At 48.6% G+C, this 22,329-nt stretch overlaps 1 protein-coding gene across 2 annotated transcripts in view; it reads left to right on the top strand.

The window, feature by feature from the left end:
- Nucleotides 1-22,329, top strand: part of RPTOR (regulatory associated protein of MTOR complex 1) — a gene marked incomplete at its 5' end in the record, with an annotated part of 145,571 nt that overhangs the window by 30,479 nt on the left and 92,763 nt on the right. For both annotated transcript variants that reach the window (XM_084273382.1, XM_084273381.1), the window contains 2 exons: nt 10,089-10,247; nt 16,330-16,476. In XM_084273382.1, coding sequence (XP_084129508.1) covers nt 10,089-10,247; nt 16,330-16,476 — 306 coding nt within the window. The remainder of the gene's footprint in view (nt 1-10,088; nt 10,248-16,329; nt 16,477-22,329) is intronic.

Here is a 22,329-nt window from a genome sequence, read left to right as displayed (position 1 = left end):
TGAGAATTCAGAATTTAAATTTGTTCTAAACATTTTATGACTGCAGCAGAAGGGACAGACTGTGTCTGCTCAGGAACGGGCTGCAGTCTGAGCCCAGCTCTTACCAGACACTACCGGCTACATATGGGGAGGGAAGAGAAAACACCATTAACACTCCAAATCCCAAAAGGGATTGGATCCACTGAGCTGCAGAAGTTGGGGAAAACTTGGCTTGATTCTAGTGCTTGTGAAAGAATTGTTTTCTGAGTAGAGTGGCCGTTTATCATGGGGTTGTGCAGAAATGCAAATGCTCTTGTGAAGTGTTTCCTAGGCCAGTGTGAAGTCAGGATGTTGAATCTTTGATGCAAGGCAAATACCTGTGTTAGTGAGGATTACAACTGAATCAGGGTAAATCACAGGATCATGATATTAATAATGGGTTTGAATGAACTGGAGACTGAAGTGGTTTTGTTATGAATGAAGGATGTAGCTTTTCAGAAAAACCAGCTGCAAGATCAGAAGCCTTGGAAGTGGGCCAATGTTGTGTCATATATAGAAAAGGGAAAGTGGGAATAACAGCCTTGTGAGAAGTCCATTCTAATGAAGTTGACTGAAATTAGCGGGTATAAACCAACTAGTAGTGAAAGGTATTAGCTGGTGATGTGATTTGGAAGGATTTGGGGAAGAAGTGGCTTAGAGAAAGTTGTTTGAGGTGTAGCCCCTCAGGGGTCTTTGTGGAAACTTCGTCTCTGAGGGGAGGTTTGCCTGTAGTTTAGTGCTGTCCCTGCTGAGCCTGTAGTGAGTGAGCAAAGTGGAGTGATGGAGCAGCAATTCAGAGCTACTGGGTTGATAATGGGGCTGTGCTGGGTCTGAGTCAGGAGCCTACTGGGCATCTGCAGGGGGTAACACCACCTCTGCAGAGAGCCAGAGCACCTATTGTACCTGCTCCTTGGCTTTCTGAGCTGGAGTTTTACTGCCCTGTGTACAGCCTCCTTACAGGAGTTTATAACAAACAGCAAAAAGTTTGAAGTGGTTCAAATACGCACCCAAATGGTGTCCTGGGGTAAGGATGTGTGTGGCTCTGTGACCTTTAGTTAAGCTGTGTGCCTCTTCTTTTCCTCTGAACGTGTCAATGGATATTTTAATTTTACTTCACCTGGTTCTGGTTTGGAAGAACTATTAGCTAGCCAGGAGAAAATGAACAAAACACAGATGGTTCTCATTTTACAGGCCCCTCCTATACAGCTTCTGTATCTCTTCCTCTTGGCAGATGGATCTGAGGCCATTTAATATGCCTCATGTGAAAGCTATTGCACCAGAACCACACACAGCCTTCAAGATACAGGTGGTTGCTGGTTCTCCTCATTGCCATAATGGTTTTAAGGCTTCTTTCTTGCTTTCCTAATGATTGTGAACTCTTCCCTTCTTCCTGGCTTACGTTTCAGCAGAACAGCTCCTTACGCTCCCAAGACCTTGTGCTCTTACATACTTCAAGGCAGGTTCACTTTTTCCCACCACAGCTTTTTATTATTCCACATTGTTAAAGTCATGGTTAAGAAAGAGCAGAGCTTTCCTTTGTGGTGTTTAACTCCTGTCTAGCTTGTTCAGTGCCAAGCATTGTGCAAAACCACTGTGGACGTGCACTGTTGCTCCTTAATAGATCGTTATTATCTAATAAAATACAGAAAGGGAAGCAGTGGGATGGAGATGAAGATGTTTTGATTTTTCTCAGAAGTTAAACTGCAGCAACTGGAGTAATAACACTAGGTTGAGGATGTCTTCGTGATGAATGGCTCTGAAATAGTAAACAAGAGGAAACATTCCACATCTCTCTACCTTGCTGCTTTTCTCATGGATGCAGCTTGGCAAGGTTTTTAGGCAAGGCTGAAAATAAGCCCAAAGCACAGGTGTGTGGGTGTGGGGTAGGTTAAACTTCCCCATAATTCTTTTACCTGTGTGCACACCCATCCTTGGGTTTGGGCCTTTTTGATTTTCTGAGTGGTTATGTTGCTCAAAATTTCTACTTAAGTGTCTTAAACTGAGTAAAATAACTGCAACACCAGTCTTTGCAGGGGATAGTGTTCTGCTTGGGAAGACTGGTGCCACCGCTCTGGCCGTGCTCCTTTCCAGTGCTTTGCTATCCAGTTGGATAGTTTAAACCAAGGAAAATGTCAGTGATGTTGCCTTGCTGTGTGGTACAACACAGTCACCTGATTCTATGGCTGTGAAAGTGTGTGACACATATATGCCTGTTTTATACACCTGAGCCAGAGTTTGTTCCAGACACTCGGAGGAGCGTGTCACATCAAGCTGGCAGTTGCAGTAAAAGGTGGAATCTGAATTAATTCCATTTTATCTCGTTCACTTTAAAGAAAACTAAATCCAGGATGTTTAGTGTTCATCATTAACAGGTCTTCAAACATCTGAGAAACATCTCTGGCCTCTGGGTTTGGGTTCTTTTATTCCTTGGCTACGAGACTGTAGCCACTTCTGCACTGCCCGGTGTCGCAGGGTGGCCCTGCAGCGTGCGGGTGCTGGGGCTGCTGCCAGAGGATGTGGCCATGGGGTCGAACTGCAGGCTGGGTTGCACAGTTGCAGTCCTGGGGACTTGCTGTGGTTCTCCTCAGCAAGGAAGAGATGGCAGTCAGGACCTGGGATGCAGAGACCAGGGTGCTGTATCGATCCTGGAGCACCCTGCCCTGAGCTGGGTAAATTCCTTTGTTGTCTCTGAAGCTACTGTGCTGCTTTGTAATAAGGGAGCAGGAGGAAGCAGCGTGGATTTGCTTCCTTGGATTGGCTTCCTTGCAGGACCAGCTTCACACAGGACTGCTGGCATGCCTTTGAGTAAATGCTCTCAAAGTTTAGCCTTTAACAGGCAGTTTGATCAGACTGACTACAGAGCCTCTGCAGTGGGTTTCCTGGTGTTTCAGAACCCGCTGTCGCATCTCCTCTTTTTTTTCCCTGCTGTTGTGCTCCCTCCCTGAGCAGGCTTGTGGAGGAACAGTGAGGAGTCTGGGCAAGAGTCTAGGCAGCCACCTTGCTCCCTCAAGCAGTGCCAGGGGTCTGTGTGCTGGGCTAGAGCTCCGATCCGCACGCCACCAAGAAAAGCGGGGGTGCAACCTGCCCCTCTCCACCTCCTGCAACTGCTGGGCTCATTGCTGGGGTTTTATGAACTTAGTTCTTTGTAAAGCTTTTTATATTTCTGTTTTTCCAATGTGGGCTTTGTTCCAAAAAGCACTCTCTTGGAATAATTAGATTGCTTTGACTCCTTTTAATTAAATCACGTTAAGTAGGCTGTGTGTGTGTGCATGGGAGAGTCTCGGGTTTGATGGATCTTCTGCATTTGGAAACTGGGATTCGGCTGTGCAGCTGCACGACACCCTGTGCTGTCCTGCTTGTGCAGAGGTTCACCTTGAACCACAGCTCTGCTTTGAAGAACAAAGCAGGGAAGGTTCTAAATCTATGTAAGGAAGAATTAGGCCATGTTAGGGAAAAAGGGTTCTAAGGGAGGTGCCTCACAAGGCTTTTGGGTGTCTGGCTGTGACACAGGTTAGGTGGCCAGCTCTCAGGAAGGGTATGGATGCGAGTGATTCTGCATCAGGAGAACTGAGATGGCACTAAATTACTTATGGTAATACCTAATTATTTACGTATTTTGCTCCCTTTGAGGAGAGACAGGAGTGTGAGAAGGGCACATGTGAGCAGAGCTGTGACTGCACAGAGTGCTTCGCGGTCCTTACCCCGCGTGTGTCAAGACACCCGGCGCTGTGTGCCAGCGTCACTGTACCTCTCGAGTTGTTTCTTGCTGGTGCCCTGTGACCCCACTCCAAACAGTCTTGCAGAGCTTAATCTGCTAAATGCTGTCTAAGGGGCTTAAATTCTGCTTAACCAAGTGTTGGCTGCGACTGTCAAGTGTGAGCCTCTGGCCTTGTGCAGATGATGCCTTTTTTCCACTCGGATGAGCGCGGTTTTACCCTCTTCACCTTCCTTACAGCCACACGCGCTAGTTCATGTAGTGGCTGAGAAATCACTGGGACAGCCACCCTCTTCAGCCTGAGCTCGGCAGGAGCATCAGGCTGCAGGAGGATGGAGCTCCTGGGGAAAGCACTTTGGGGATCTTGTGGCAGTGGGAGTTGTAAAAAAAGAAGGATGGATTTATTTTTCTGGAAGTTATGCCTCTTGGGTTTTTATCTTGGGGATATAAGGTGAGTGTTATGCTGAATGAGAACAGGGCAATACTGTAACTGGTAAATAGCAAAGGTTATGAATGCCAACAGATAAATTTTTCATATAGTTCAGTGTTGCTCTGCCAAGTGTTGCTGCTCTGGCACTGAATCATATGCATGCTGTGGTCTAAGGCTCGTGGAGTCTTTCCACAAGCAAGACTGGTGCCTTAGGCTGCAGGAAAAGGAAAGATCAAGACTTTACTTTTATACCTGTGATGGGAAAATAGGTTTACCTTGTATTTTTTTGAGGGGGGAAAAGCACTGGCCTCCCAAATGAAAATGCTGTAGTGCTCCTGCATGCCTCTGATGAGCACCAGCCATGGTGGAAGCCTGGCCTGGCTCCCAAGGCTCACCCTCCCTGTTGCCCATTAATGGTTAAGCAACATGAGCAACTGAAGTCGCTTATTCTCAGATCATCACATCCCCCCTTTCCATGGGACCGAGTGCTGAGGGGAGTTCCCTGAACCCAGCGCCGGGCAGGGCTGGGCACAGTGGACTTGGGAAGGGTGGTAACACTGGGAGCTGCTTTCTCAAGTGCTGGCAAAAGCTCTGCGTCAGGAAGTGTGGGTGCTGGGAAAGGGACTGCAACTTGGACTTCTCATTGTTTGATCTCTGCTTTGGCCCTGTTCAAAGTAAAAGCAAAAGCCTGTGGTTAAGTTCCCAAAGCAGAGCTGTTAATTTAAGCACAAAATCCACAGAACCATGGGAATTGCTTTATGCAGCCAATCCATATGGATTCTACCCCATTTCCCAGTGGGGTAGAAGCTGATGAACACAGTGAATTGTTTTTTCCCTTCCAGACAGACATATCTTGGAGTGGTTACTATTATCACCTGCTAATCAGTAGATGGGTGGGTGTTTTATTTGGCCTGTGAAAGAACCAAATCCCTCATGAAACAAATGGGGCAGTGCTAAAATGCTTGTGCTTCATCCCAGCTGCTTTTTGTGGTTTGGGTGTGACCCCCTGTGCAGTGTGGATCCTGTTCAGTCAGATCTCAGTGGTGTTTGCCCACTGATGGTTTCCTGTGGTGTTTTCACAGCCCTGTGCTGCTGGGACCTGCTCCTCATCCTGATTAAAGTGACACAGAGCCAGTGTACATCCTAAGGATGGATACACCCAAACCAGATACAGCCAAAATGTTGTTCTCATCATGACTAAGGAAATGATATGGTTTTGATAGATCACAGCTTTAGGGAATCCCTGCTTTTTTTTTTAAAGATGATTGCTTTGATTTTATTGAAATTTTGAAGTAATTTGGGAAGTGGTTGTGAGGGTATTACCAGAGCATTACCATAGCTGCTTTAGAGCAAAACCATCTCACTTGGTTCAATATGACAAGGATGTGGAGTGATGGGACAAAGGGGAATGGGTTTAAGATAAAGGGGGGGCAACTGGAAAGGAGCCAGGAGGCAGGAATCCTTCCTGGGGAGGGGGAGGCCCTGGCACAGGGTGCCTAGAGAAGCTGGGGCTGCCCCAGGATCCCTGGCAAGGTTCAAGGCCAGGTTGGATGGGGCTTGGGGCACCCTGGGCTAGAGGAGGGTGTCCCTGCCCGTGGCAGAGGGGACACCAGGGAGAGCTTAGAGAGCTTTTCCCACACACACCAGCCAGACATGCATCTGTGCTTAATGTTAATGTCCACAGCAAACCTATCTAGCTGATACTTTTGCTGTTTAGCCCCAGACTTTTCCTGTTCTGGGTGCCAGAGCTCCTGTCCACTGAAACTCCCCCTGTCTCCTACAACTTCATCAATACAATTTTTAATTTTTTTATTTTTAACTCAGAAGTTTGTGGCATATTGAAAAGCCTTAAAAATTGACCAAATAACTGTATTTTAAAAGAGATATTCAGGGAAGAGGTTGGATAAACCAGAGAGTGATTCCTAAAAGTGTGGCAATGTTACTCAGACAAGGAAAAGGTTTAATTTTGTTTGCATGAGTAGAATAGCAAGGACAGTCTGGATCAGGCAGCCACAAAGTTATTACCTCAGACAGGAGCTCTTCAGTGAGACACTGAGTTATCAGAAAATCAGATTCACACCAGAAAGCCAGCTGACATCACCAGCAGCAATTTCATGCTTGTCCGTCACGGCGCTCCGGTGCGGCTTTTTGACAGCTCTAATGCTGTGATTGCAGCATCAGCTGGCAGCAGCAGATAGGGCTGGACATCATCTGCAGAGGAGTCCAAGTGGAGATTGTCTTGTCTGATAATTGCATCAGGAAGCAGAGACTCCTCACCAAGCACCGGAAGACATCTGTCATCACCACGTGGGCAAAGGCGGGAAGGCCAGTGTGGTCTTCAGACCTGGAGACAGCCTGGAGCTGGTCAATAGCTCATAAAGCAAAGGGAAAACAAAACACAGAGCCTGGCTGTGTGGTATCATCAGGAGTTGCTGAGATTGAACCCACCAGACCTTTTGAGGGGTTAGGTTAGGACCTTTTGTACTAACTGCTGCTTGGGAGCATCTCTGGGAGCAGGTGGGGGGATGCAGCACGTCGCCAGGCAAAGACAAATGCCTGATGAGAGATGGAAACCCTTCATCTGAGGGGCAGTGATGCTAAAATGCAGAATGTTCATATGAGAACTAAAGCTGTGTTTAAAAATCACTTCCTCCTGGGAAAGGAAAGGTGAGGGTGTTGAGCTGGTGAATCCTGCTGGCCTGCAGCTCGCCCAGCACCGTGGTGCTCAGTGTGCTGGGACGCTGCAGAGCTGCTCCTGGGTAGGGTGCTTCCCAGCACTCAGCAGCCCACAGCTCAGCAGGGAGTTTAATGCTGTTCCTGTATGGTCTTTTCAAAGACCTTCAGCTTCTGTAGTTCCCACAGTGTTTTTAACAGTTAGTAACAGCAGCACCCTGTCCCACAGAGCATGGCACAAGCCAGAGAGCTCCTCCTCTCCCCCACAACTGGCGCCCGGCACCCCAATCAGATGAGCGAGCCCTGAACATTTCTTCTAATTACTTTATTTATTCTCTGGTATTTTTTGAAAATACTTTTTAGATAAAAAGGCCCTGGGCAACCTTGTGTAGCTCCAGGCCTGGAGGTTGGTGTCCGTGCCTGTGGCAGGGGGGATGGAGCTCTGTGATCCCTGGGGTCTCTTCCAACCCAGACCATTCTATGATTCTATGTAAAAGAAAACAAGGTCACCACCAGGTCTAGTTTCTCACTCACATACCTGTCACTTTGAATCATAGAATCCCAGACTGGTCTGGGTTGGAAGGGACCCCAAGGATCACAGAGCTCCATCCCCCCTGCCACAGGCAGGGACACCAACCTCCAGGCCTGGAGCTACACAAGGTTGCCCAGGGCCCCATCCAACCTGGCCTGGAACACCTCCAAGAATGGGGCACCCACCCCCTCTCTGGGCAGCCCATTCCAGCCCCTCACCTCTCTCTCTGTAAAAAACTTCCCCCTAATATCTAATTTACATTTCTCCTCCTTTAGCTTTAATCCATCCCCCTTGTCCTGCCATTATCTACCCTACGTGTCCTATGTGCATGAATGGCATGTGGTAATCTCCCCACTGAAGGTCCTGAGCTGGCAGGTAGGACCGAGACTGGCTGCTTATTTACAGGCTGCCTCCTTGCCTCTTCCTTCTTCTCAGCCTTGTGTTGCCCAGCATGCCAGTGATATGTTTACAGCTGGGATCTTCAGATCTACAGGCCTTAGTTTGGAGTACGAATTCACCTCCGTTAACTCGAGCTGTATTTAATATTGATGCTGGAAGGACGTGAGGAGCATTCCAATGAGCACCTTCTCCTTTGGAAAAAAGGATCTGAAAAATCACCCACCGCTCTGGTTATAGTGTCCTGTAAAGATGCCAGCAGGCAGAACGTGATTTAAGGGCCCCATTTTTGCAAATCAGCGCCTTGATAACAGCCCTGAAAGGAGAGAGAAAGAGGCACGAGGGGGTCCGTGGTGAGATTTATATATCGCCTCTTATCGTTACTTAGCGCCGAAGTTCCCCAAAAGGATGAGTGTGTCAGATCCCTGGTTCCTTCCTCATATTTTTTTCTCCTCTTGCTTTGCTTTTCTTCGTTGCAATCATGCAAATGATGCCATTCAGTGTATCCATCTTGCTGTTGGCTTGAGATGCTGAATATTAATTGAGCAGCATGATAGCTGGTTTTCACGCTTCACAGATAAGCAAAACATTTTTATATTAAAGTGCTTCATCCTCTTTTCCTGGGATACTTTAAGACTTTCTTAGCTTTGTGTGGCATAGAAGAAAGCCTAAAAAGCCCAAATATCCAAGACCTTGATTTAGTTTATAAACAGGCTTTTTTAGTAGCAGATTTCTGTAAAGGTTGTTCTGCTCTTAAACTTGGTTCTTTATTTCAATACATCGGCTTTAATTTTTTTAAGGCATTGTGATTCTGGATCCTCAGTCTCCCTGCAGGTCTGGAGAAGAGAGGCACAAAGAGGCTTTTATCTTTCAAAGGACAGTTGAAAGACTTTTTGGTATTATTTGGCCTTGCTTCAAGAAAACACACTTTTGAATATGACAAACTAGCTACTACACAGGCACCTTGAACTTCACCAAGTAAAGATGGTTTGAAGCATTGGGGTGTCTTAAGAGGTTGTTTTCTTTACTCCAACACTGATGCATGCTCTGATTTACGTGCTGGTAGTGCAGAGCTAGGAATGATAGTGTGGTGTCTGCAGCCAAAGTTGTCACGCCACCAAAGGGAAAATCTTCTCAAAAGCAAAGCTCTGCACCCAAGGGCTCTCCATCAGTTTTCCCTCTTTTCACCTAGCTCTGTGGACATCAGGGGCTGGGGACTTTTATGTACTTTTATCTTGAGAATGGGGCTGTCTTAAAGCAGGAGCTGGTTTGGAGGTGAGGTTATGCAGTGTTGTTGTAGAGTTGATGGCCCCATGGAGCCGTGGTGGTGATGAGCTGTGGGGATGGAGAGATCTGCTCATTACTGCAAAGGAACGTGCCCGCAGCGTGGCGCAGGAGGCTGCCCGTGTTTGGGTTTGGAGAGGAGCTTTATACCAAACAGTTTGTCACTGTGTTTGCTGTGGGAAGGGCAGGAGTCCACCTGGCTTAACGGATTTGCAGAGAGGTTGACTGGGCTGTGTTGTTAATAAAAGGGAGTGACTTTCTTCCCAGGGAAGGGGGAGGCCATGGCACAGGGTGCCTGGAGAAGCTGGGGCTGCCCCTGGATCCTTGGCAGGGTTTGAGGCCAGGTTGGATGGGGCTTTGGGCACCCTGGGATGGGGGGGGTGTCCCTGCCTATAGCCAGGGGGCACTGGGGGGGTGTCCCTCCAACCCGAACCAATCTGAGATTCCATAATTAGTGAGGGCGTAGGAGGAGGATGAGACAGGTACTGTCCTTACTCTGTGACAGATAGTTGTCTGAACTCTCTACCCATCAGTCTGGGTTTTTTGCTGCTTTTAAGACTTGAAGCAAGAGCTGTGTCCCCTCTCCAGATGGGAGGGAAGGATGAGATAAGGTTTACAGAATATCTGATTTCTCCATTTTTCTGTCTCTGAGAGGGAATTTTGTTCAGCTGGAGATGTACAGGGTAAGAATTTGAGGATTAAGAGAATTGTGCAGGGCTATTTTTGAGGCTGTCTAACGTTGAAAACATATTTGACCTTCCTAAGGCTTTTTGAATGTTAATAATCCCCGAGCAAAACGGATCCCAGTTCAGAGATGTGATAAACTCCCTCAAACCTGTGTTGTCCCTCTGTGTGTGCTCAATCCCACACCCCAGTAGCACACATACTTTGTTTATTCAGCTCTGCAGTAAATGTTTTGTGTTTACGTTTCCCAAAGCAATCAATTTGCCTACCCGCTCCTGTCTTCCCGAGGTGCCTGCATCTTAAATAGGTTTGGTTTTACACTTAAAAGTGATTATCTTAATGTTCTATGTTACTAGGCCAGGTACAAGCAGAGCCTGGACCCCACGGTGGATGAAGTTAAGAAGCTGTGTACTTCTCTGCGTCGAAACGCCAAGGAAGAGCGGGTACTTTTCCATTACAACGGACACGGCGTCCCCAGGCCAACAGTAAATGGGGAGATCTGGGTCTTCAACAAGGTGGGTCTACAACAAGGTGCATCTTTGCAGCGGCGCTCAACACCTCTCTCACTGCTCTGTAAATGACTGAAGCCGCCTGTGATCGAACAACGCGACTTGCCGGGGTGTAAAATGCGTCCGCAGGTTATTTGTTTGGTTCCCTGCTGACAGCTCTTTGCTTTCTTCCTCTTCTTGAAGTTCTGAGACCAAATAGGCTGTCCCCTGCCTCCTGGCGGGCAGGAGAACCTTCTCTTCCACGCACTAAAGCTCCCGCGCAGCGCTGAAGAGCCAGCTGCCTCCCTTCGCTGCTTCTGCTTTGCAGAGGTCGCAGCCCAGCTCTTGTCACGTCTGGGCAAACAGGGGGGCTCCCTGATGGACTGGGAGCTGCTGCCTTGTGTCCCTGACCGATTGTTAAGTTCTTAACGTAATGTTTCTGCTTAAAATACCTACTAACACTGAGTAGCTGTTGTTCAGACAACCTGGGGATACGATGCGAGGATGGGGAACCATGGGGCTATTGTTTGAAGACTCTGGTTACTCATTGTTTGTAGCCATGGTTTGTACAGCTCAGTAGGTCACCTGCAACCCCCTTCAAGTGATTCCAGGAGTGCCCTAAGCGTAGCTTGCTCTCCCTTTAGTTAAGCTGGTTTGTGTGTATTAAGGGGAGCTGATTGGGACCGGAGCCTTGGGAAGTGGAGAGGTACTGCTTGCAGCGGAGAAGTCCCTTCAGCTGACATAGGATTTGCATTCATTATTATACACGTGCTCCTCTTTTATTTTGGGGGCTTATTGAGCTGCTTTTCTCATACTTCACTCACATTATTTTAATAATTGAATGACCATTCACTGGTGATTTGAAAGAGCAGGGCAGGAGGGAAGGGGAAGGAGTGCAAGAGGGCATCACTTTATTCTGGTGCATCTGTACTGGAGGCTTGATTAGTATTCAGACTGATAAACAATTGGTCTGAATGCTAATTCATTTTGAAGCTGAATTTGGTGTTTAAGAACAAATAGGAGTGACCTTCTTCTTACTTAACAGCCAGTGGGCAATAAATAAGGCAGAAAGAACGCTGGGCGGAATGTGTTACACATGCGAGAGGAGGAAATTACTGCTCAGTGAAGTTGTGTGTTGTGCCAGATGCTTCATTAGGAGCTTACTGGGTATTTGCCAGTTTGCCTGTATCATCAGCTGGGGTAGCGTGCTGTGGGTGGCATTGGTGGTAGGAGCTGGGGTCCCTCTGGTTTCTCTCACAGATGGCAAAGAAAATAGTTGGATTGTCATAGGGCTTGATGGGGAAAGTTGAAACTTCAGAATTTTTGCAGCATGTTACCAAATATTGGCTTTTTTGGAAAGAAAGAATCAGGAGTGGAGCTTTTCTTTTTAACCAAGGATTAAATTTAGGGAAATACTGAAGAAGGGACAAAATCCACAGTGTTTGGGAATCAGTCCGAAGGAATCCAGCCTCGGAGCTAAGCAGAGCGCCTGTGAGGCTCAGCGTTACAGCCCTCTCGAGTTGAAATAGCAGAGGTGCTGAGATATGACTGTGCTGACATTTTAAGATTAGATTTAAAATTCTCATCCATGCACTTGAAGTCTCTGTTTAAGAGCACGAAGGCAGAGCTGAAAGGGACCTTGAAATCATCCAAGCCAGGGGCCATGAGGGGTGAGCCAGGCCTTGCTGGTGGATGCCGTGTGTTACAGGCTGACCTGTGTTTGTCAGAGCAAATAAACCAGGTTGGAGTTGTACTGATGTCTCTGGATTGGATTGAGCATCTTGCTCCTGCTCCCAGGTCTGGGGGAGGCTCTGCAGGCTGCTGGTGAGGGTTCAGTGTCGGTGCTGCAGGGGAGTGGAGGCTGGTGGGGAAACAGAGGCACAACATCAGCATGCGAGGGCAGGACACAGCGCCGAACGAATTAACTTCAGGAGGCTGTACAAGTACCCTCCTGTTCTCTGCCTCCAGATGCTTATTCTTCCTTTTTCCTTCTCCTCCCCTAAAATTGGGGTGCAGCTGTTGTGGGGCTGATGTCGTAGGTGGTGACAGAGGGGACTTCCCCACAGCACTGGAGCCCAGTGTCCATGTGGCATGTATGACAGAGCTGTGTGGGTGACGTCTCAGGCTGCTGGACCTCCTGGGCTGTGCAGACCCCATGCCCTGGTTTGCTGGGGAGGGAAGGGGTGAAAGCAGCTTTGCAGCACTGTTGGTAGCTCCCACCAGAAAGCCTGGAAACTTCTAGGACCTTAGTGCCTGTTGAGTGTTTTCTCTGGAAATCTCCCTTTGCTGGCACAGCGCTTCATGGAGTTTATGCCTCGTGCTTTGTGAGTGTCGTGGCTCCTTGTCTTAACCTGGCTGCTCTTGTTGACACATGCCAGTGCTCAGTGATGGGACTGGGTGTTACTTTACCTCAGGCTTCCTGTGCTGGTTTGTACTGGTGTACAAAGGAAGGCTCGAGGCTCTACCTACACCAGGACATTTGGCATCGTCTGTCGCTTTGCCAGATCTTGAAGATGCAACAATGTGCTTTTTGTGTAGTTCTCGTCAGTGCTGCTGTGTTAATGAAGAGCAACCATCTCTTTCTAGCTTTGCTTGATAGTATTTCCAGAGAAAGTCCCAATGTGGCTTCAAACAGGTAAAACCCAACACCCCTCTAGTCCCCCCATGCTTCAAACATGTTTATTCTGAAGTTCTGAGGAACTTGTCTAAAAAGTGAAGAATTTTATTATTTAAAATATTTTGGAGCTGTTCGTTAAGCAATTGGTTATGAAATCTGTTCCAAATCAGTTTCTGGCTAGTTGTTTGTTGTGTCATTCCTTAAACAGGCACAGAGGGATGGTGGGAGTTGTGTTAGCAGAGCAGGAACTTTCTTGCTAAAAACCAAAGTCAATGCTGAGAACAAAACATACGGACAAGTTCTTTCATACTCACAGCCCCAGCATGGCAGAGGCTGGATGATCAAGCATCAAAAGATCACCCTGAGCAACCTGCTAAGAAGCTATTATTTAACACTCCTTTTTTCTTCAGACTGGCTCACTGCGCTGGCTTAGCCCTGGCTGGTGGCCAGATGCCCACCGAAGCTGCTCTATCACTCCCCTTTTCAGCTAGACAGGGGAGAAGATACATACTGAGAGGCTCAGCAGTCCAGATAAGGCCAGGGAGAGATCATTCTGCAATCAGCGTCATGGCAAAGCAGATTCAACACACAAAAATCCATCTAATTTATTTTACACACCCAGTGAAACTAGAGTAGGGTAATGAGAAGTACAAGCAGATCTTAAAACACCTCCCCCCACCCCTGCCTTCTTCTCAGACTTAACTTTATCCATGGTTTCTCTCCCTTTTTCCTCCCCAGGTGTCCCAGGGGGAGACGGGGATGGGAGTTTCGGTCAGTTCCTCACAAGATGCTCTCCTCCTTAGCCAGGGGGGCCATTCCTCATACCCATTCCCTGCTCCAGTGTGGTGTCCCACCCACGGGAGCCAGTCCTCCACGAACATCTCCAACGTGAGTCCTTTCCCACGGGGCTTCAGCTCCTCCCCGGCTGCCCCAGCGTGGGTCACAGCTGTGGGGTGCAGTCACAAATCACAGAATGTCTCTCAGTCCCTCAAACCTGGGCTGCTCCAGCCTGGTCCTCCACAGGCTCACAACCTCCCCTCAGGAAACCTCCTCCGGTGTGGATCTCTCTCTCCACAGGCTGCAGGTCCTGCCAGAGGCTTGCTCCAACATGGGCTTCCCACCAGGTCACAGCGTCCTTCAGGTGTCTCCACCCACTCCGGCGTGGAGCCTCTCAACGGGCTGCAGGTGGGGTCTCTTCTCCCCGTCATCTTCCATGGGCTGCGGGGGGACATCTGCTCCACCATGGGTTTCTCTGTGGGCTGCAGGGGAACCTTCCTCTCCAGCACCTGGAGCACCTCCTCCCCCCTTCTTCACTGGCCTTGGTGCCTGCAGAGTCTCTCACATCAATTCACTCCCTTTTCTGAGGGCAAAAAGCGTCCACTTGCAGGTTTTTCCACCCTTCGGTGTGTCATCCCAGAGGCACCACCACGATCTGATGGGCTCGGCTTGCTCAGTGGTGGGTCTGGCCTTGAGCTGGCTGGTGTTGACTCTGTCAGACCTCGGAGAAGCTTCTAGCAGCTCCTTGCAGAAGCCATCCCTGCATCCCCCCAGCCCTCCAACCTTGCCATGCAAAACCACAAGGCTCATAATGAAACAAGAACATGAAATTCTTGTGTCTGGCAACGTCCTGACACTCAGCAGAGCTCAGGCCCCTCTTCGCTGTAGCCACACGCGTTGCACATAGAGAGTTAAGATGATGCAGGGCCGTAAAACAGCCTCTGTCACAGGTGTCAGGGTGTGTGGGGTGTTCTGTGTGACCTACTGTGATGGGAAAGCACTTAAACCGTGTGGTGTCCTTGGAAGAGTCTGTGCTGGGGGCGAGTTGTTCACATATGGGCTTGCAGAGCTCCTGGCTCCCTGAAACTTTGTTCTATAAACAATTTTTCCCCATTAATTTTAATGAAACATCAGTAACTGTTATATATGGGCAAGACTGGGTTTGAAACGGCTTGCTGGTTCCTACCTTGTCTAACATGGTCTAGGATCCCTCCTGTCTCTGTACATGCTGATATGTTGCCTTGAAAATTGGAGTTTTATAGAAGTTTCCTGGTTTGATTGCAGCTGTTTCAGTCTCTTGGATGTAAATGGGGGTTCTGATCCCACCTGTTGTTCCACTGATGTTAATGGGACCTGGCAGCCCTTCCTGGAGACATGGGCAGTTCAGTGCTGTGTGGACACGGCCAGGCTCAGGGCCGGGCTCTGTTTGAGCTGCTCTGCCTTGGGCCTGGGCTCCTCACAGGCCCCATCTGCCTGTGGTTCTGTTTTCAGGTTGGGCTGGGGCCCTTCAGAGCGAATTTCACCTGTCTGGTTATTGACCCTCTGTGTGTTTTGGGCAGCTCTTGCCTACAGTTCTTGCGGGGGGCAAGGGGGGAGAGAAAGGAACAAAGCACTAGTGGGGCCAGTCTGGGGAGGTGACTGTGCCCCTGTCCTTGGCATTGGTGAGGCTGCACCTCGAGTGCTGGGTCCAGTTCTGGGCTCCAGGACATCAAGGTCCTGGAGTGTGTCCAGAGAAGGGCAGCCAGGCTGGGGAAGGGGCTGGAGGGCAAATCCTATGAGAAGCATCTGAGGGAGCTGGGGGTGTTCAGCCTGGAGAAGAAGAGGCTGAGGGGAGACCCTATCACCACCTACACTGACCTGCCAGGAGGGTGCAGAGAGGTGGGCGATGGTCTCTTCAGCCAGGGGACAGGAGATGGGACAAGGGGAAATGGCCTCAAGCTGTGCCAGGGCAGGGTCAGGTCAGATGTGAGGGAAAAGTTTTTCCAGCTGTGGGGCTGTGGCACAGGCTGCCCAGGGAGGGGGCTGAGTCCCCACCCTGGGTGTGTTTAACAGACAGGGAGATGAGGTACTTAAGGATATGGTTTTTGCATAGGATGGGAATGGTTGGACTCAATGATCTCAAAGGTCTTTTCCAGCCTTGTGATTCTTTATTTCCAGAAGCAGAATTACTGATGCTTTGCTCTGCTGAAGGCAGGCTTTGTTTGGCTTAATTTTATTGGATAATTGTGAAAGTTGCAAAGAAGTTAAAGGCTGTAATAAAATTATGAAGCATCTCATTAAACTGGCACGGGGTGGCTGCTGGTGTTATCAATCCTGATTTATTGATGGAGCTTTCAGTTTAAGATGCTTGATGTTAAATTAAAGACAGATGGGTTACATCCTTTATCAGTGTTGCAGGAATTCAGTATAAGCTTGGACTGATAAATGCTGGTTGGGGTTGTTAGTACTTATCAGAGCTTTAGAATTTCAGTTTAGCTCAGCATTTCAAACAGTAACTCAATAAAATTGTGGTTCACGTTGGAGTTGGGTCTGTGGTCCTCATTATTAGTAGATGTTAATTGGGTTATTTTGTATTAATATGCCCAGTGTCCAATCTCAGGTTTATTTTGTGATTTCAGAATGGGATTTTTTAAAATCTCTTTTAGAACCTTCATTAGTGAGGTAATGCTGCTTCTCTGCCTCTAACTCTGTGGTGGTGTTTTTTTCTCCCCTTAGAACTATACACAGTATATTCCTCTATCCATATACGACCTGCAGACCTGGATGGGCAGCCCTTCCATCTTTGTCTATGACTGCTCCAACGCCGGCCTTATCGTCAAGTCCTTCAAACAGTTTGCACTACAGAGGGAGCAGGAATTGGAGGTGAGATCACAGTCTCTTCCAAAGGTTTCTCTTGCCTTGGTGCTGAGGGGTTAAGCTGAAGCTTGTTTCACTCTATACAGCTGAAAAATGTCTTTAAATCTATGTTGGAAGCCAAATTAATTTGCAGATCGTTTTGCCACCGCAGCCTTTCTGGTTCAGTTTGCTCTCCTATTCAACTTGGAATAGTTTTTAATACCAGCACTAATTAAATGATGTTGTTAATAGAATCAATTTGTGCCCTAATGGCCTTCTCTGCTGAGCTGTATTGGTGTTTCTGCTGGGTATGTCTTTGGGTGCCGTTAGTGTTTTGGGTTGTGGAACTGAATGGGAAAATAAAAATATCTTTAAAAAATATGAAAATAAACCTGACCCACAAAGGGATTGTGTCTGGTGGCTTCTGTTTCACAGAGGGCTTGAGTTGGATGTGCTTCTGGTGGAAAGCTGTCTTTGATTGCAAATGTCATTCCTAAGGAATTTACTCTAAGCTCTGACTCTAAGCTGCAAAGTGGAAGGTGAGAAGTCAGGATACTGTGTGCAGCAGCTTGAGATGGAGAGGCTCCCACTGCCAGGCTTCAGCTTCCTCAGAACCACGTTTCCTAAACGTGAACTCCAGATGCTGTCACAGCTCTGAGATCTTTTTTTCCAAAACACACCAACAAACAGCTTCAAGGAAGGAATATTAATTAATCAGGCAACTGACTGTCACTGATAGTGCCTCTGAGCAGGAGCCCTGCCTCTGATTCTTTTCACTCTAAATTGTGGTTTTCAGAGGTGCTTTTGTGGTGACTGTTTCGGAAGGTGGAAGTTCTGCTCTACTGACAGTGAACCATGTAATAGCTTTGGGATATGTAGATTGCTCCACGATTACTTCTCTTCAACCTCTGCTCTGCCCTGGTCAGGCCCCACCTGGAGTGTTGTGCCCAGTTCTGGGCTCCCTGGTATTAAAAAAACCCCAGGGATCTCCTAGAGAGAGTCCAGCAGAGGGACAGGAAGGCGATTGAAGGCCGGGAGCATCTCCCCTATGAGGAAAGGCTGAGTGAGCTGGGGCTGTTCAGCCTGGAGAAAAAAAGCCTGAGAGGGGATCTGATCATTTTTTATAAATATCTCAAGTGTGGGACACGGGGACATGGGCAGCCTCTTCTCAGTGTCTGTGGGGACAGAACAAGGGGCAATGGCTGCAAGTTGGAGCACAGGGAGTTCCTCACCAACATGGGGAAGAACTTTTCCCCAGTGAGGGTGAGGGAGCCCTGGGACAGGCTGCCCAGGGGGTGTGGAGTCTCCTTCACTGGAGATATTCCAGCCCCGTCTGGATGCCGACCTGTGTGCCCTGTCCTAGGGACCCTGCTTTGGCAGGGGGTTGGACCCGATGAGCTCTGGAGGTCCCTTCCAACCCCTGTGATTATGATACTGCAGAACTCTGCAGCGATTACAGACATCCCAGAGCCTGTGGCTTTGGAGGAAGGTGAGACTGCAGCCCCAGCTCAGTGGTGTGGACAGTCAGTGCCTTCTGAAGGCCGCCAGCTGAGGATGATGTTTGGTGGTCATGTCCTCAAGTTTTTCTATCAGCCTGTGACTTCTGCTCTGACTTTTTCAGTCTTTCTTTCAGTTGTCCAAGGCACCTTCTGGATTTTGGTTTGTTTTCTCCTTCTGTCCTAGGCAGGTTCAAATGGGATTACCTTGTACCTTCCCTTTCCTGCTCTTACCCTGAATTTCCCTTTTATTCCTTGGCTCTGCCTGAGCTCTAGAGTGAGCAGGAAGTGCTCCAGAAGGAAGAGCTGCAGGTGTCTCTGTTGGTTTCCACTGTGCGACAGGAGTTGCTGAGGTGAAGCTGAGCTGCTCTCTGCAAGTCAGGCTGCCTGCAGACAGGGGTGGCTGCTTGCAGTGAGGAGGATGAGCACAAGTAACAATGTCAGTCTCTGTTACAACAGAAGTACTCAATTCCATTTGCTCTGGGTCTTTATTTCAGGTGAGGTTACACAGAAAAACAGCTAGAATGTTTCTTCTCTTGCACCAGAGGTTCAAACTACTGGTTAATTCCATTCTGAAACGACTTTCAGGGTGGTGTTTCTTTCAGCTTTCTGTTCTGCAGCCTGAGCTTGTTTGCTGCTGAAGTCTTCCTGTGCTGGTTAATAGAAAGCAGAAGAGTGCTTGCAGTGTCACAGAAACACAGATGAGGATTCACTTGGAAAACTCTCAACTATTCAGTTCAGATCCATGAGGAGTGAAGTAAAGCTGGAGCTGCTACTCAGAGGGGCTGCTGGAGTGATCAAGATAATTGTTAGCCCATCTTACTGAAAGGAGCTTAGAGGAGCTTGCCGTCCCTTAATCCAGCAGAGTGAAGGCTGAGGGACACCATGGCAGTTTGGTTTATTCTTTTGGCTATCCCTGGTTTTGGCTAGCACTGAGCACTGGCCAGGGGCCATCAGATTGTGTGTAGTGCCACCAGAAAGGTAAAAATTCATTACAACATCCTCAGAGGTATTTTTACAACCCTGTTACATTTGGGTTTCGTTGTTCATGGAATATTAAGGCTTGTAGTCTTCCTTAATGTGAAATCTAAACCTTGTTCAGCCTCCAAAGAGGGGGAAGCACAAAAGGACATGATGGTTTGGGAGGGGTAGCAAAGCAGCTAGTGCTTCTCCCCAGAAGGGAGAATGTTGTACCACTCACTGCCTGGCACATCGTCTTCCTTGGAGAGCTGCCTCCAGTGTGGCACTTCCAGCTAATGCATTGCTTTGGGCTGTTTGTTAGTAAATACATTGGGTCTGTGTGAGTGAGAAGCTGCACAGGTAGCAGGCAGCACATCCATTTTGGAGGGAAGAGGACTGTACCCCAGGCAGGAATGTGCCATACCTCATGCTGGTGACCAGGCTCCAGTGAGATCCGCGGTGTTTTTGGCAGGGCTGCTGCTCCGAGGGAGGGCAGGGCCAAGGCAGGAGATCCAGCTCTGCAGGCCCCACAGCCAGTTCAGCTGCAGCTGGGTTCTGGCAGGGAATGGGCAGATGTGCAGATGGATAATCTTGTCCTGTGATTAGAGCTTTGCATTGTGTGTTTGTAGGGCAGCAGGTAAGCTGACAGACCTACCAGCGCCCGTCGCTCCCAATGCATTGGGGTGTTTCCAGACTTCACTGAGATGCTGTCGATACGGGACCGACGGCTTCCCTGCGCTGCTGTAGGCTTGGTGGCTTCAGAGAAGTGTCTGAGAGGTGTTTTAAGTCCAGCTGGGTGGGCAGTTAAAGCAAGGATTTGAGTTGATACCTACCTAAACAACAGTACATAGAGAATCACAGAATCACAAGGTTGGAAAAGACCTTTAAGATCGAGTCCAACCGTTCCTGTCCTGTGCTAAACCAGATCCCTGAGCACCTCATCTGCCCTTTTTTTAAACACATCCAGGGATGGTGACTTAACCCCCTCCCTGGGCAGCCTGTTCCAGACCCTGACAACTCTTTCAAGGAAGAACTTTTCCCTCACATCTGACCTTGCCCTGGCACAGCTTGAGGCCATTTCTCCTTGTCCCATCTTGTGTCCCTGGCTGAAGAGACCATCGCCCACCACAGGTGGTGATAAGGTCTCCCCTCAGCCTCCTCTTCTCCAGGCTGAATACCCCCAGCTTCCTCAGCCGCTCCTCATAGGATTTGCCCTCCAGCCCCTTCCCCAGCCTGGTTGCCCTTCTCTGGACTTGTTCGAGGACCTCTATGTCTTTCTTATGGTGAGGAGCCCTGGATACCTGGCAGATCAGAACCATCCCTTTAGCAGTGTGCTCTGAGGATGATGTGGCACAGCAAAGTTACTTTTTCCAGCTGATCCTGCCTTTCCTTGTTGTGGTTTTGTCCTGATATTTGTGTTAGAAAGCTATTGTTATCCTTGCCTGAAAGACATTTTTCAGACTTAAAAACTGATCCCAGAGTTTGGAAAGAGGAGTTCTGCTGGTGCAGGACTTAACGTCCTGTTTGGCCTCACTGAGCCCAGCAGCAGTTAGGCCAGGGTGCAGGAGGGTGCAGCGGGACCCACCAGCAGCATCTGGCTGTGCCTGCCCTGGAGCTCTGAGCTCCGCTCCGGCGTGGAGGGAAGTGGTGACACTGGATGCTCTTAGTCATCACCCCTGATGGTTCTGAGGGTGTAAATACACCGTAATTTGGGAGAATGAAGCAGGCTCTTTAAGTGTGCTGTGCTAACAGTGATAAAACAGGAGGCTGGTTGCTTGTGATGAAGTTTCTGTGTAATTGTGACATTGTGCTTCCTCTGACTCACGCTGGTTTCATGCAGCAAAGGTCTGCTGTCTTAAGGCCACGTTTGAGATGTACGAAGAGAAGGCTGCAATCTGTCTCCTGTATCTCATGCAGCAAAGCACACATCTAACTCATTGATTTCCAGCTTTATTGTTAGGATTTTGGGGCAGCATCCCTTACAGCTGCCTGCTGCCTTGCTTTGTTCTTGGTGCAGGAATTCAGTGTTGCAGTGGCAGTGCCTCTTTGGTTCCCCCCAGCAGGGTACGTGACTAGCTAGTCCTAATTGGAGCTGATGAGCTCACAGTTTTTATTTTCCTATCTTCAACATCAATTCTTAAAAAATTAGCCTAACAACAGCACAGGAGAACATTATCTGGCATATTAGCATCATGTCTGGGGGGAGAATATTCCTGCTCCACCATCTGCTGGGAGAGGAACATCCATCTCCTTAGTGCCTTCCGCAGGAGATGGGGATTCTCACAGCAGCAGTTGTGTGAAGCTGCCTGGGCTGGTCAGCACATGAAGTTACAACTCCTAGTTTGTGTTTTGGGGCAGATTTCCTCCCAGGTTTGTCTTGAACATGCCTGTTAATTCGGAGACGGTCTGTCTTCTATCAAGTGCTTGTTTCTTGGTCTAATTCTATAGGCACATAAATGTTGCCAGTGGGTTGAATTAACTACATTTATTTTGCACCCCCTCTGTTAATTACAGGCAGTAATACTTACCAATCCGTTCACTCTTCCTCTGGATAGACAGAGCACTTGTGAGTAGCCAACCTGAGCACTCCTTAGCTTGGGTGGCTATAATTTCCTTTCAGAACAAACTAATTACCACCATGTCACACTTTATCTCATGATAAATTAGCATTGCTGCTGTTATCTTGTCTGTGAGGCTGTGGATTGTCAGTTGCCCTGAAATACCAATGAGGGGCACAGGAAGTGCTCAGCTGATAAACAGGAGTTTCTCCTTAGGAAGCTTACAGGGAATTGGCGGCACTTTGCTGTGAGGCCGTGTTCCTGCTGGAAGCTGTGGGTTACAGCCTGCTCTGCAGCTAATTGATTGACCACACAGAGACACTGTCAGTGTCTGAAAAAACCCAGGACAGACCAGAGGGAAATACAGCTCCTTAATAATTCTGATACTGCTTCGTGCATAGTAACTGTACGGAGGTTCTTCATGGCGTTAGTTGTGAGTACCTCTTCATAGAATCCCAGACTGGTCTGGGTTGGAAGGGACCCCAAGGGTCACAGAGCTCTAACCCCCTGCCACAGGCAGGAACATCAACCTCCAGGTCTGGATCTACACAAGGTTGCCCAGGGCCCCATCCAACCTGGCCTTGAACACCCCCAGGGATGGGGCACCCACCCCCTCTCTGGGCAGCCTGTTCCAGCCCCTCACCACTCTCTCTGTAAAAAAACTTCCCCCTAATATCTAATCTAAACCCTTCCTCCTTCAGCTTCACCCCATCCCCCTTGTCCTGCCATTATCTGCCCTTTTAAAAAGCTGGTTCCCCTCCTGTTCCTCTGCTCCCTTCAGGGACTGGAAGGCTGCAATGAGGTCCCCCCGCAGCCTTCTCTTCTCCAGGCTGAACCAGCCCAGCTCCCTCAGCCTCTCTCTGTAG

Source organism: Gallinula chloropus (genome assembly GCF_964237585.1).
Source record: "Gallinula chloropus genome assembly, chromosome: 20".
Taxonomy (NCBI): domain Eukaryota; kingdom Metazoa; phylum Chordata; class Aves; order Gruiformes; family Rallidae; genus Gallinula; species Gallinula chloropus.
Note: the sequence above shows the minus strand (reverse complement) of the source record. Positions and strands in the feature narration are given on the sequence as shown.